The sequence below is a fragment of the Melospiza georgiana genome, chromosome 8 (genome assembly GCF_028018845.1).
Source record: "Melospiza georgiana isolate bMelGeo1 chromosome 8, bMelGeo1.pri, whole genome shotgun sequence".
Classification (NCBI taxonomy): Eukaryota; Metazoa; Chordata; class Aves; order Passeriformes; family Passerellidae; genus Melospiza; species Melospiza georgiana.
Window position 1 is genome coordinate 32,438,261 of NC_080437.1, and position 15,001 is coordinate 32,453,261.

At 40.1% G+C, this 15,001-nt stretch overlaps 1 protein-coding gene across 4 annotated transcripts in view; it reads left to right on the forward strand.

Moving 5' to 3' along the window:
* Positions 1 to 14,816: 14,816 nt before the first annotated feature.
* The window catches only part of WDR11 (WD repeat domain 11), a 37,834-nt gene continuing 37,649 nt past the window's right edge, over positions 14,817 to 15,001 (forward strand). For all 4 annotated transcript variants that reach the window (XM_058029446.1, XM_058029447.1, XM_058029448.1 and 1 more), the window contains exon 1: positions 14,817 to 14,956. In XM_058029446.1, the coding sequence (XP_057885429.1) occupies positions 14,871 to 14,956 (86 nt within the window). In that variant the 5' untranslated portion in view covers positions 14,817 to 14,870. The remainder of the gene's footprint in view (positions 14,957 to 15,001) is intronic.

Here is a 15,001-nt window from a genome sequence, read left to right on the forward strand (position 1 = left end):
CTGGAGAAGGAGACAGAGCAGATCCCATCGTTCCTCTTGGACTTCCAACCTGTGGGAGGAACTTGGTGAAGCTGCTGCTTGCCTTTTTAAAAAGCAGCTATTTTATAGCCTAAGTTAAAAGGAACTTTACCAAAAAAATGTTACCTACAGAACAGAGACAATGAATTAAAACTCATTAATATAAAATTAATTTGTGAAGCATGTGTTGTGAAATATAGAAGCAGAGCATGGGCTGAAACCCAACAAAAGGAAGACACCTCTAGTAACCAAAAGTTTCAGCTCTAAGATATTAAGAAATAGTTACACATTTGTGAAACTACACATTTTGTAGTCCAAAAAAAAGGATTTTTTTACCCAAATAATTTCCACCAATTACACAGAAAAATGGTCAACCACTTGCTGACATGAAATGTAAAATGGAGCAGGGAAAAACAAGACATTCACCCTAGGGTTTTAGAAACCTTTGATTTCTCACTAATAGATGGGGCTGAAATTTCATTCTCTAGTCCTTTCTCTCTTCTTTTGCTTTCCTTTTCTGCTTTGCTCCCAGTTTCTGATATTTCTTTCATTATTCTTTGACTTTTAGAAGACCTACCATATAAAAACCCAAGAGCAATAAAACATGACAAAACCCAAGTCAAGTTAATTTCTAAATCTTTTTTTTCCCCTCAACCATGAAATTGTGGGAACACATTTTTAATATACTCAGAGCTGTTTGTTAATTATGAGATGTCATTGCCTTTGAGGACTGCAGGAGATAGAATCCAAAGCCTTTGCATGATTCGAGACAGCTTTGAAAACACATCCCTACAGTGACCAAATGGATCAAAAAATGTAAAAATAGAAAAGCTACAAGGGGGCTCAATTGTTTAATCAAAGAGATGGAGAGGAATAACAAATGTATGAGAAGCTGCCTTTGGGAAAGGCTTCAGTAAATATGGCAGATTTGCACTGCATGCAAATGCACTGACAAAATCCCCTTCCCTGTAAGAGACAGGTCAGCCCACTGGTGCCATCTGTAACATTTGTAAGGGCTCTAGAGCTGATTTTTATTTATTTTGTTCTTTTCCAAAATTAAATCTACATTTTAAATCTTTACTGATGCCATCTCAGTAATTAGTTTCAGCATCTATCCGTGCCAATCACTGCCACTGTAATTTTTGTTAATTAAAACCAGTCATGGCAAGGGGAAATTAAAAATGCAAATGCCTCAAGTTTTACACCAGTGGCTGTTGTGAAATTTTGGAAGCTTTGTCTGAAAAGGCAACAATTTTTCACAAAAATAATTGATCTTCTGCTGTTCTACATTTGTAGCAGGGTATAAATCTGATGTTAATTAACATGATAAATATTAACATGTAGGCTGTGTTTTGGTGAGCCAGGAACAAATAAATCAAATGCTGCTTCCAGAAACCATCCTTTTCCCTTGATGTCTTGTGAAGGCTGCCCTAGAAGAGACTGGGCAGAGCTAAAGAATAAAGTAGGGATTTATAAGGAGGTCTCAATGGACACACCTTGGGCAGCACCAGAGCCCAGCCAGGGCTGCACCCAAGATGAACCAAAATGGCCCCAAAATGCACGGCCGGGCACGGGCTCTGTCCCTGGGATCAGTTCTGCTCCATTTGCACCTTGCAGTTCATTGTCCCATTCCAGCTTTAGCCCCTGCAGTCCCACCCTGCTTGTTTTTCTCTCTGCAGCCCACGGTGTTTGTGCTCCTGGGCTGAGATTTGGGTCATTTGTCCTTGGTGCCCAGCTGGAGCAGGAATTGTTTTGTGTCCCTGCTCTGTGCACAGAGCTCAGCATCCCCTGATGTGAGCCCAGACCCACACACTAAAGCAGCACAGAATGTGAAAAATAGAAAAGCTGAAACCTGAGGCATCACACTGAGAGAGGGATGGGCAGAGCATCCATGTCCCAGTCTGTGCAGAGCATCAGAGCCTCTCCCACCAGATGTGCAAACAGCAGCACATCTGGAGCAGCTGCTCTGCTTTCAAGGGCCTTTTGCCACTATTTCTTCTCACTGCACCTGTTTTCTTCACTGGTGTTAAGAGAGAAAAAGAGGGACCAAATTCCTCCTCGCAGAAACTGCACCGATGTGAGCCCACGTTAGAAATCTTCATTCTTCTCAAAGGCAAAATTATCACAGCAGCAAGAAAGTTTTGGTGCCACATTAAGGCTTTGTAGGAGAGCCAGAATTCTCATCCTTTATTAATGAGGATTTTCTTTTGGCAGATGTGCTTTGTATCCCAGTGGCTGTAAGTGGTTTCAGTGTTACAAGCACTTTCATGGGAAACACTGGTTACTCACAGCTAAACACTGATTTTCAAAGGGCTGATGTGAGATCCACAATGTCTCAGTTAATGAGGAGGTTTTGCTATGAAGCCTGCTGCTGTTTGTGAATCCTTTCATTTGAGGATTACAGGGCATCAGACTGGGACATAACAAACTCACATTTTTCCTAGCTGTGTTGAGTGACCTGGATGAGTTTCTTTATCTTCCTCTAACGCAGTTTTTCCTACAGCAAAATAAACATATTTTCTTTGAGATATTGCATGGCAGAGAATGTTCAGTGCCCTACAACACCAAAGCATTGTTATTTCAGTTATTACAAGGTAAACTTTTCCTTTTCAAAGCAGCTGTCCGTGGTTGATCCCTTGCTGTGAATGCCTTTGCAGGCCATTAATGCTGATGGCTATCAGCAGCAAACATTTAACAGGATTAATTACCTCTGCAGTCATATCTTGTGGGGAATCTCCATTAATCAGAAGAAAAACTTCTTGGCATTTAGGGTACCACTGAGTTTGGACCAGGCAAGGATTTCTTTATGTAAGTGAAAAGCAAATTGTTTGGTTAGCACTTTTTATCTATTCCTACTTCAGGACTGCTTATGAACAAACCCATCATTTCCCATCCCTCCAAATTTACCAGGATTTTGTGATATCTGCAGCCCAGCAGTGCTGCCCATTGCTGAATCTTTGTGCATGAAAGTGTCTCACACAGTGATTCACTGAACTGAAGAAATGTGGAAAAATCACAAATCAGATTGTTTTCAACCTAATCAAAAATGCAAGAACTCATTTTGCCCCAAAACCCTTTTGAGGGCTGGGGAAATCAATATGGAAATTGAAATTTTAAAATAAAAGGTTGCTGACTGAAAAATAATGCAGTTATAGTTCTCACTGAATTTTGTAATGAAGTGAGGAATGCACTTAATTAAATGATCCCAGTGGTAATACCTGAAGTAATCAGGTTTCTATTTGATGCTCTTCTTATTCCTCTCTGCCACTTTCCTTGTGTAATTTCTAATCTTGCTGCAGTAATTTTTAAATTACTGCCCAACAATCAATGCATAAATAAGAATATGAAGAGGGCTAGAACAGTGCAAATATTCACAGGAGCAATTAGTCTCACCTGTTGCAAAAATACTTTCCTGAAAGTCCCATAACTTGTCTTTCAGAAGTTTTAAAACATGGAAAATAAAACAAAAATTGAAGAAAGGTATTATCTTTTAAAGGGGAAAAAGTACTAAATTTTTTTGGTGTTTTGGTGTTGTTGTTTTGAGTTTGTTTGGCTTTTTTTTAATCTCTGTAAAGAAGCACTTACCCCTCAGTAAATTGTGGCGCAATGAATTAGTCATGTTTGTCAATATCCTACAAAAAACAAGCCCCTGAGATGACTTGTGTTTAAATTACTTTACAAAGAACTATAATGTATTATGAACTACAAGATTACACTCCAAAACTGTCTTTTTTCCCTAAAAATATGCAAGAAATAATGACTGTTGGCCAGGTAACTCACCTGCACCTATCCAATTCGTTGACTTTTCCAGGCCAATCAGCACCTCTAATCCCTGGAAATTTAGGGAACTTTAAATCCTCTGGAAAAGAATTTTGCCAAATAGAAAACCTTATGGATTTATGTCTAATTTCTACAGGTCACTTTGTGTGCTCACCAATTTGACATTTGTAGGGTGTACAGAAGTTCTTATAGTCAGGATTAATTGATGAATTGCATTCTCTGTTTCTGGAAGGTTTCTCCTCCTTTCCTGCAGAGAGGAGGAAATTGTTGGACACAGAAGGACCAGGGCTCCCACCAGGCTGGAAGCAGCCCTGCAAGGGCTGTCACATGTTTTACTTGGTTTAAAAAAGTTTTGTTCTCAAAAGTGCAAGTCAGAAGTTTTAAGTAGTATGTATTAATATTTTAAAGCTACATTTATAAGAACTTGGGAAGTTAGGTCTAGGAACTTGTGGTTTTATTTGAGGAATATTTTTGTTAATAGGTTAAACATTTTCCTTGTGTCAAAATCAAGAATGCTTTGTAAATATCATTCCTCTGACTCTGAGTCCCCTTTGGTTTTAATATTATATAACTCATGCTAAATATTTAATTACTTTTTTATGTTCTCTGCTCTGAAGTTTTCGTGTCTGGGATCTGATTCACATTGATCATTCTGTCTTCAAATCAGGGATATTTTATTTGAAATTCTGTGGAGAATAGAAAGCTTGAGAACTCTTTTATTATGGAAAACTCATCTACAATAATCCACTATAGCAAAGGGCAAAATGCAGCAAAGAGAGACAAAGAGAAGGAACATGAAAATAAAAGGATGAAGATGGAACAGAATTGCTAAGCAGGGGGAAGGTGCTTTGGGCTCACCATTTCAGATCTGTTGCCCTTGTCAGTCAAGAAGTGGCTCTTTAATTTGTATTAAAACTGAATATCAGCTCCTTCTCAGAGCAAAACTTCCAGAACTGCTGGAAGAAACAGTTTGTAGGGTAATGGGAAATAAAAGGGAGCAAGCCTTTAAAGTATAGCTGAATACTTTAAAAATTGTGTTTATCACAGACTGTTTGTCCTGCCTGGCAGCAGCTGAGCTCTGAGCTGTGCTCAGGGGTTCATGGGGATTTCATTATTCTCTTGTGCTCCCTCATCTCTCCAAATTCTCTCCATTGCTGCCATAAGCAGCCACCTGCTTTCACCTGCTGAAATTTGAAGATGGGAACTTTGGTGACAGCAGATCCTGTGATTTTAATACTGATATTTAAACCTTGAAAACCAGTCTTTTTTTTCCCCAAAGAGAGTTTGAGAAATATTCTTCTTCCAGCATCCATCACAAGCACTGACAGCCTTAGCAAAGTGTTTTCTCCAATTCTGAAAGCCTTAAGTTTACTAAAACCACGTGGTCATCGAGATAGAAACTTATTGAATTATATCCATTCAGAATTAAGGAATAAATAGTCCTTGCATCATGCAAATTTCTGAGTAGAAAGTTTTTTCAATTAATTCATTCTCAAGGGAAGATGAATTTATGTCATGTCCCCAGTAAGAGAATATTCTTGCTCCCCATTATAGGAGATAGTGTGGAAATCCTATTCTCAGGGATCTGGAGGGTTTTAGCATAATGAGGAACAGAAATATCATATGTAAACTTTCCAAGTCTGGTAAAGTTTGCAGACAAATACATCACAAAGAGAACTCTGCATTTGTTGAAGCAGAGAAAATGTCCCCTTGCTCCACAGAGGATGATAAACAGGTTTGGGTTTTATTCAACCTACTGTCAGCATGGCATAATTTAGGAAAAAAACCTGTAAGTTTGGGTGGGCAGGATTCATGGTAGGGAGTTCAGCCCAAGTGTGCAGCACAAAGAGCATTTCCTCTGGGATGGAAGTACAGAAATCATCAGCTCAGAGGCAAAAGTTCAGCTCTAGTTTGATGAAAATCAGCATTTTTGTCAGAATTGAAGATCTGGATTAGAGTGAAATTTGTTTTATTGTTTTGTAGGAAAAGAAATGGGGTGTGGTTAGATATGACAATATTTGGGAGTATTCTCACAATTTATGTCCCATTAAGAATGCCAGTCATGAGAATTCATTACATTAAATTTATTATATTAAACACATCCTGAGTGAACTGGCTTCCAACTGAATACATTTCACCCTTCCTGCCCTCCCAGGAGTCCTGCCCTGGAGAGCAGAAAAAATGAAATACTGAAACCATACCCAGTATTTGCAGCACAGGAATGCAGCCAATCCTTCAGGGCTGAGCTTCAAGGCAACAACCTGAAAATGCTCGGAAAGAAAGAGACAGAGGTGCATCTCCTTACCTAAGAAAATCTAACACAGATTTTAAATCCCCCAGCCAAACTGCACTCTGGAAAAAATCTAATTTCTTAAATTACCTCATACAGTGGTGCTTTGAAAAGTTATTTCTATGTAAGTTTGTCATTGCAAAGCTGTTGTCAGAGGCTTCCAAACATTATTTGTATTAAAAAACCACCACATCTGTGTATTCCTTCACAAACTGCCTGTTGTAAGCTGAAGTTCACAGATGCATTTCTTACAGCTCTGCTTTATTGTGAGAATCAGAAATACAGAAACTTCCACAGACACTGAAGAGTTTCATTTGCAGCCTTAGAAAAAGCTTAGTTTGATGTAAAATGACAAGACACAAATATTAAACAGAATAATCATAAACTTATATTTCTATAGTTAAGAATGTTTGTTTCTTACATTCAGTAAGTAAAAAACTGTATTAATAAGGTAGTAAAGAGTTTATAATGTAAGGCTGTGATTGTACAGAGTAAACTGAGAGTTTACAAGTTATAGTAGAAATATATATGTGTAACTGAAATCCATCAAACAAAAATATCTGCAATACAACAAAATTAAGTAAAAGTGATAAGTTAAAAAAAAAACAAAATAAACCTTCTAACATCTGTCTATTAAGTTAGAAAGTTATATATTACCTTATAACACAAAAACTTGTAACTACTCTTAAACTATAGCCAGCTACTTACTCTCATAAATCGCACAACCTCTAAAACTAATGTTTATCTAAGTAATAAATAATTTTTAACCTAAAAATAATCTAAGTAATTAATAATTCTTAACCTAAAAATAATTCTGTTAATAATCCTTCATCATTAACAACAACAAAAGTACTTTATGACCCCACAACGACTGAAGTTATGAAAAATTCTTTATTGTTTCTGAATTTTTTCAACACTTGCTGATTTTAGGCAAGCTTAATGAGCTTTGGAAGAGCACTGTAGAAGTCCTGGATTTCAGGGATGCTTCTGTTTCCTGCATTTCACCATAATTCCCACTTGACCTCACACCTCTCAGGCATGAAATGTCTTCCACTGAACAAGCTCCTAAAAAGACTTTCAAGGCCAACTCCTGAAGGCCTGTTTGGGTTTTGGATTTGTACCTATGTCTGTGAGTAGATTTTGGTGAGTTTTTGTTTTTGCCTTTGCTTTTCTTGTGCTAAAGAGAGAAAAGTCAGAACTGGAAAGGTAAATAAAAAAACATAAAATTGAGTATGGGAACATTACCACAGTGTGAAGGGCCTTAAAGTCAATTTATCAACACTGAAGCCAATCAAAATCTCTCTTTCACATATGAGGATGAACTAAACCAGCAGATATTATGATTTTTCTGACACTCACTGCATGCTGGAAGAACAATTTCACATTTTAAGGAATCATCCTTAAAGAAGAGGATGTGAACATTGCAGAAAATCACCAGTAAAGCAAAGCCATAACCTCTCTCTCCACCACTTTCACTGAAGGGAAAAAACAGATGGATACTGCTAATGCCACAGAACATAAACCAACATTTACAGCTCAGACAGGGCTGTAAAGAAATACATTTTATTCATGGTTGGTGAGGCAGCGTTCTGATCTTTACTGGAAGATCTATTTTTTTTTTAAATAGACTCTTCTGAGGAAGGTTTTCATATATATGGATAAATTGTATTTGTCTCTTAATAGATTCAGTATTTCAGCCAAGTCATTTCCTACCCTGCAGACACTTCTAAGGACAGGACACTTAATATGTCAAAAGTGATGGGCCTTATGAGGATTTTTACCTCTACATTGCCTTTATCAGTGATCATAAAACTTGCTTTTTCAGCACTATTTCAAAGTCAGATCAAATATTTATTGTACTTATGGGAAATATTTACATAAGCTCTTTAAAACCTGAAATCTGATAGAGTATTAAGACTCATTTGATTCCTTTCTGCAACTCAATGGCCCCTGAGAACGTTTAAAGTGTGAAAAGCAGCACTGGCAGGAACAGCCTTGAAGAAGCAGCTCCTGTGCTCTACCTTCAATGCAGTGATTTTTTCTCTTTCCTGTAGTTCCCAAACTTTAATTGCTGTCAGCAACAGCCACAACATCATCAGTGAACCAGGTCCAGAAGCTGATTTTTAAAGTACTTTTATTTAATATCTTGACTTCAGCAGCTGTGTGGAATTGCTCTCTCACACAAATCTGTGTATTTTTTTTCTGCTGCCACCACACAGATTGCACTAGATGATAATTTTGTTCTGCCAGACTGCTGCATGATATTCTGCTTCTTAAAGACTCTTGGTGATCATTCCTTCTCTTATTTAAGCTGGAAAAGTGGAAAATCCCAAATCAAGTTGTCTGGGAATTGTGTTCCAAAACCTGCATCTTTTCTTCCTGCCTGTGATCAATTTATAATTACTCCAGAGGAAAAAGAAATGCACAGCTAGAGGGAAGTCACAGTTCATCATGTGCTGAGGTGGAAAGCAAGTTTTGTGCATCATAATTATGGAATTTTCCTGGAATTTCTACTTTTTGCTGCTGTTCACCTGCCAGACTCAGGCCCTCCATGTAAGTACACATATGTACTTACACATGTACACATATGTAAGTATATCAAAGATATCAGAGCATTTTTCAGGGTGTTTTACAAAAAAGAGCAATAAATTCCACCAAAGGACTCCAATCCCACAGCAAAAACATTGTGTAACGCTCTTTAAATATATTTTATTAGGTAAAAATGTGGTTATAAAGCTTGTTTAATCACTGAATATGTGATGCCTTCTCAGAAACAGGCACCTGAAGCAGCTGCTGCCTCTCAGAGGGACTGTGGGAATGCATGCATCACCTGGGCAGCCACAGGAACAGCAAATGTGGTGAGCAAAACCTTGCTTTAGTGTCACTGTCACCCTGCTAATGCTCCTTCTATTTACAGAGGGGTTTTGTCTTTCACAGGTCATCCCAGCATTTTATTTGATACTTTATATTGTTTTATCAAGCCAGGATTTAATTCTCTTCAGTGTCCATCGAGCTTATCAGAGACTCAAAGTTTCACTGCCTCATAAACCACAGAGCACAGAATTCCCTCCTTTTTGTGGAGAGAGGCACTGGTGAAGGAATTGTTGTGGTTCAAGTGGCAAATGTGCCAGGTTGGATTTTTACTGCCCACATGCAGATTGTGCTGCTACATACTGAATTCTAACCATTTATTTTCCATGTGTGCCTTCCATCCTGAGCTTTGAAGCAGGGCCACACTTTGACTCCCAAACTCCATTGGATATTGGATACAAACAAGTCCTAATATGGATTTTCCCAAAGAATGTGAAAACCATTTAATGAAAATATTTTACATCATGAAATAATTGAGGTTTATGCTCTCATAAGAATTATTTCTGGGCTGCATCCAACCTTAAATATTAATGTGTAGGTTATATAACATGCAGTAATTAATAACACTTTACTGGATCTACATGGTTACCATGGTTTCTGGACATTTGAATTTTTTAATTTAGTTTATAAAACCCTACACAACCCAAAATATTAATAACATGGATTAAAACTTTTTCCATCTGTTTAATATGCAATATACATGAGGACACTTCTATTTCTCAATATGCACTTTATCAAACTCAGTAAATTACTGTGTTCACATTTTCATTAGCTGCAGTCATGGAGTTGCTGATGGCTCTTAAAATCAGTTTTTACTTCATTTTCCATTATTTTTTCAGGAAGTCTGCCTTCTTAGAGACTTCTTCCTCTTTAAAAATTTATGTCATGGAACCTCATGTTGTCAGGAGCACTGATTGATTCATCAGTGTGGAGTATCCTGCATTGTTTCACACAGATTTCAAATCCCAATTTCACACCACTGCTGCTCTCATCCTGTTTCTAACAGCACAATGCACTGATGCTGCTAAATTACTTAATAGCTACAAAAAAAAATTTCATAGCTACAAAAAATAGGAAAAAACAAAGTCCTTACTTGGTACCTAATAAAATAATAACCAAATGTTCTCTCTCAGGTTGCTAGGAAGCTTCCAAAGCTCTGAAATACTTCAAAAAGTCTCCCCTTTAACCCATTTGTTTGATCACAGTTCCTGGCACTCCTCTGTGCTTTCCTAAAGCAAGAGCCAGAGTCTGAACTCCAGGAATACTCAGCACTAAAAAACCTCAGGGTTCTGCTAGTGGAAATTCTGATTTCTCATAGGAAAATCCCCAATTTTTGAGATCCAATTCAATCAAATTGGTCCTGGATGCTGATATCTGGGATTGGCATCCTTGTTCCCTCTCTGTGTCCATGAGGAATCAGACATCTTCCAGCATATCTCACAGCACAATGCACTGATGCTGAAAAATTACTTAATAGCTACAAAAAAACCTTCATAGCTACAAAAAATAGAAAAAACCAAAGTCCTTACTTGGTACCTAATAAAATAATAACCAAATGTTCTCTCTCAGGTAGCTAGGAAGCTTCCAAAGCTCTGAAATACTTCAAAAAGTCTCCCCTTTAACCCATTTGTTTGATCACAGTTGCTGGCACCCCTCTGTGCTTTCCTAAAGCAAGAGCCAGAGTCTGAACTCCAGGGATACTCAGCACTAAAAACCCTCAGGGTTCTGCTAGTGAAAATTCTGATTTCTCACAGGAAAATCCCCAATCTTTGAGGTCCAATTCAACCAAATTGGTCCTGGATGGTGATATCTGGGATTGGCATCCTTGTTTCCTCTCTGTGTCCATGAGGGATCACACCTTTTCCAGATCTCTATTCTTTTTCTGCACTATTTCTCCAGAGATTTTTCACTCAGTTAATGTATTTCAGGGAGGTGGGCAAATGTTCATCTGCAGGAATATTCAAAAAAAGGACCAGAAAAAAAATGTGAAGGCCAGGACTCCTCAGTGATTGTGTTACAGCAGTCATGGATGAAATTAGAAAGAAATGGCCCAAAACTGGCTCTATTATTCAATTCACATACTTTAATATGTGAATTAAATAATTCTACACTTCATCATCTTTTTGGATCCTTAGAAAAAGAGAAATATATAAGGGGAAGGAAAATATTTTCAGAAAAAATGCACAACAGCATTTGAGAAATTTTTCCTTTGGTGAAACTTGGTCAAAACAAAATGAGACTGCAGGCAGTCATTAGAGTATTTTCATAGTTCACCTTTGAGAATTTAAATTTATATCTCCAGCAGGTTCAGTGGAACTGGATTAGACCATGCTCACTTGGAAGGAAGTTTCTGGATAATTTTAAACTTTGAAGTTGAAAGCATTTGGAAAGGGAGACAAGTGTTTAAGTCTTTGATTAAAGCCATCTGGTTTTGCATCAAGCTGATAGAGTTCTAGAAGCTAAATATTCCACACTCTGAAATTCATATATTGGTTTTATTTTTGTGTTAAATTTAGCAGAACTCTGACACACCAGAAATAGAATCTCCTTCATCAATACTTTTTATTTAATCTTTCTGAAAATACAACATGAAATAAAAAGATCTCTACTGGGATTATGAAGTTAGACTGTGATTAAACGAATCTTGACTTTAAATATATTCCTTCTGCAAAAAAAAAAAAAAAAAAAAAAAAAAGGGAAAAAACCCAAAGTGTGAGTCAAAACTCAACTGTGCAAATCTGCTCTGTGCAAAACCTCTGGTAAGAGAGGATGGCATCAGATTTTAGTCAGCCCCTCTTCAAGTAGGGAGACTTAACCAACAAAAAACTCAAGGAGGTTTAAATGCAGAGAGCAGAATTGACACCACCAAGGCAAGAGCAGTGTGATTTATAATGCAAACAGAGCCCTGCCCCATGTGGGGGCTGTCACACACCCCCAGTCAGACTGGGGTTTGTATAAAGGAATGGATCCAAAGTTCACCAGTGGATCCCAGGAGCTCCTGCAGCTCTAACTTAAGGCCATGGAAATCAAAGAGGTCCCAGAAGCTATCACAGGAATATTCCTGCAATAATTACTGTGTAAAGGAGAAGCCTAAAAGGGAGACTGCACACATCTCTACTTCAGTCCCACTTTCTCTTGTTCAAACTCACAGAAAAATCATTTACAGTCATGAGCCAAAAGCTAAGTAGAATCGTACTTCTCATTATTTATTTAATCATTAATTTATTTAAATGGTTTTTATGATCACCCAGAACTTTATTCTCCACATGTCCTTAGTGAGGACTATTGGAGATGTCTGGAATGAAGTCTCTCCCACAGTGTATCACATTTTGGGTGCTTGAGAGGTCTAAGTGGGTTTAATGGCATTACTGACTCTGCAGTGAAACAGCTGAAAGCTTGGATTTGCTTTTTCTACAGCAGCCAAAAGTCTATTATTATATATACAGAAGAGTGAGAGAACAAAGTGCCTTGATGTATTTTGCATTTTTGCTTGGCAGTGGTTTAAATTAACAATAAGATGTGAAAGAGGACACCCAGTTAAGCACCCCCAAAAAAGAATTTAACATCTCTGAACATCTTTAGTTCACACCCATTTGCTGTGCATCAGTTTGAGAACTCAGTGTTGGTGAGTAGCTGTTGATGAGAAGTGGAATCAGTTCATCCAGTGCACATTTCTATTCCGTTCAGCTCTTCCAATGATCCTTATCATTGTTCACAAACATTTTCCTCATCTCCTCCCTATCCCCCTCATGAATCTTCAGTATGTATTCACCTGCCTCATGCACCCTGATTTTCACCCCATCTGACTCTGAAAACCACTCAGATTCTTTTTTTTTCCCAATCGATTGGTGACACAGCCTTCATTTCCTCTTTTGCTTCCCTTTTTCTGGTATCTGTCCTTATCTTCAACTTACTTGAAGTATCTGTTTACTTCAGGAATGTCACTCATTGCTTGGTTTTCTGACGTCAAGAAAATGGATAGAAAACTGTCAAGAAAAGCTTCTGTTTCTATTGTGCAATGAAAGTTGCAAAAGACCCTTCTCACAAATCCAACAAAGCAAGAAAATAAACCAAAAACATGAGCAGAAGAATGTTGCCCAAGGACACCGAGGAAAAACACACCATTAGCAAAAATAACTAAAATTAATGAAGCTAGTAGCTGCTCAGGCTCTTACAAAATTGATCGCCAGAGGTGCAAAGCATGTAGTCCTCAAATAATGACAAAGAAAAGGGAACAAAAAACCTCCTTACTTCTCCAAAGAGGTATTTTTCAGTTTTAAAAGTAGAGAGAAATCTTTTGGGATGAGACAGTTTCAAGAAAAAAGTTCCAATGGCACGGTGACCTGGAAGTGGCAGCGAGTGATGTTCTGTGCTTCAAGAGCAGAATTCTTTACAATAGAAAAAGGCATCAGCTGCAGGTTGTTTCTTGAGTTCCCACTTGCACAAATTCAATTGTGATTAGAATGGAAAGAGGGGAAAAGAGGATCATTATTACTGCATCTTCTGTGACAAAGTGACACTGCAGCAATGTAAGAGTGGGTAGCTGGCATCACATTCTTGCCATCTCTGGCCATCTAGTGGCATCTTTTCCTCCACAAAATGTAACAAATAAACAATTCCAAAGAGAGACAAACACCCCAACAGCCATGTATGTTAAATAATGAGCTTGCAAGTACATAATTCTTGTTATCTTATTAATGCTGTGGCACAGAAATTTGGTTTAGAAGCTTCACAATCAGGTTGGAAAAGACCTTTGGGATTACTGAGTCTGACCTCAATGCTCTGCAGCCTGATGTGCTCCAGTGCAAATGTCCAGTGCTCCTGCACAGGGATGTGTCATCCCAGGTGGCTTTACCTGGCCTGAGTGACCCCTTAGGGACAGCTGGAGGATGGTTTGGTGCCTTGCGGTGGAACGTATGCTGCTGTGACAGACAGAGGTCTGTCACTGTGTTTTGTCCCTGAAGAGGTACTTTGGAGCAGAAATCACTACAGTGAAAAAAAAAATGTTCTGGCTGTCCTGCAGCATCCAAGCAGCTGGAGATGGGACAGGGAGCCCTTTTCCCAGGGAGGTTCCCAGGCTGCAGCCTGAGAAGGAGCATGAGCATCCCTGGAGCTGGAGGCTCTGGCATCCCTCGGCTCCTTCCCCTCCCAGCCATGGATGCACAGCCAACACTGTGTCCCCAGCCATGGGGGACAGATCTGGGGAACCCTTCTGTGTCAGCAGACCTGGGGAACCTTTCTGTGTCAGGGTTCCTCAGTGCAAGCCACCAAGCTGCTGAGATGGTCCAGCCACAAAGCTGATGAGGGGTCTGGAGCATCTCTTGATGAGGAGAGACTGAGGGAGTGTTTGGGCTACAGAATGAGAGTGGATCTCAGCAATGCATTTAAATATCTCTAAGGGCTGCCAGAGGATAGTGCCAGACTCTTCAGTGATAGCGACAGGATGGGGAGCGACGGCCAAAAACTAAAACGCAACAAGTTCCAGCTTAGCATGAGGAGGAATTCTTCACACGGAAGGCGGCAGAGCCCTGGGACAGCTGCACGGGGAGGGCGGGGATCTCCCTCCCTGAGGGCACTCCTGCCCACCCGGCCGCGTCCTGCGCCACCTGCCCGGCTGCCGCTGCCGTGGGTGATCTCCAGCGGTCCCTGCCGACCTAAACCGCTCTGAGACCCACGTCTGGCCCCGGACACCGCCCAGCCCGGCAGGGACAGGGCAGAGCAGGGCAAGGCAGGGCGGCGGAACTGCCGTTCCCGGGCCGCGGGGCCCCGGCGGAGCGGGCGGCGGCGGCGGCGCCGAGGCGGCGCTTCCTGCGGGGCGGTGCCGGCAGGGCCGCGGGCTCGGCACCGGCGGCCGCGGCTGGGGCGGCCCCGCCGGGCTCCGCTGCGGGCTCCGCTCCCCGCCGGCCTAGCCATGCAGCGCTTCACTGTCAACATCAAGCTGCCGGCGCGGACCCTGACGGGCGCCCTGAGCGCGCCCAACCGGGGCGCGGCGGATTGGTGAGGGCCGGGCCGCGCCGCGCCGGGCGGGCGGGCGGGGGGTGC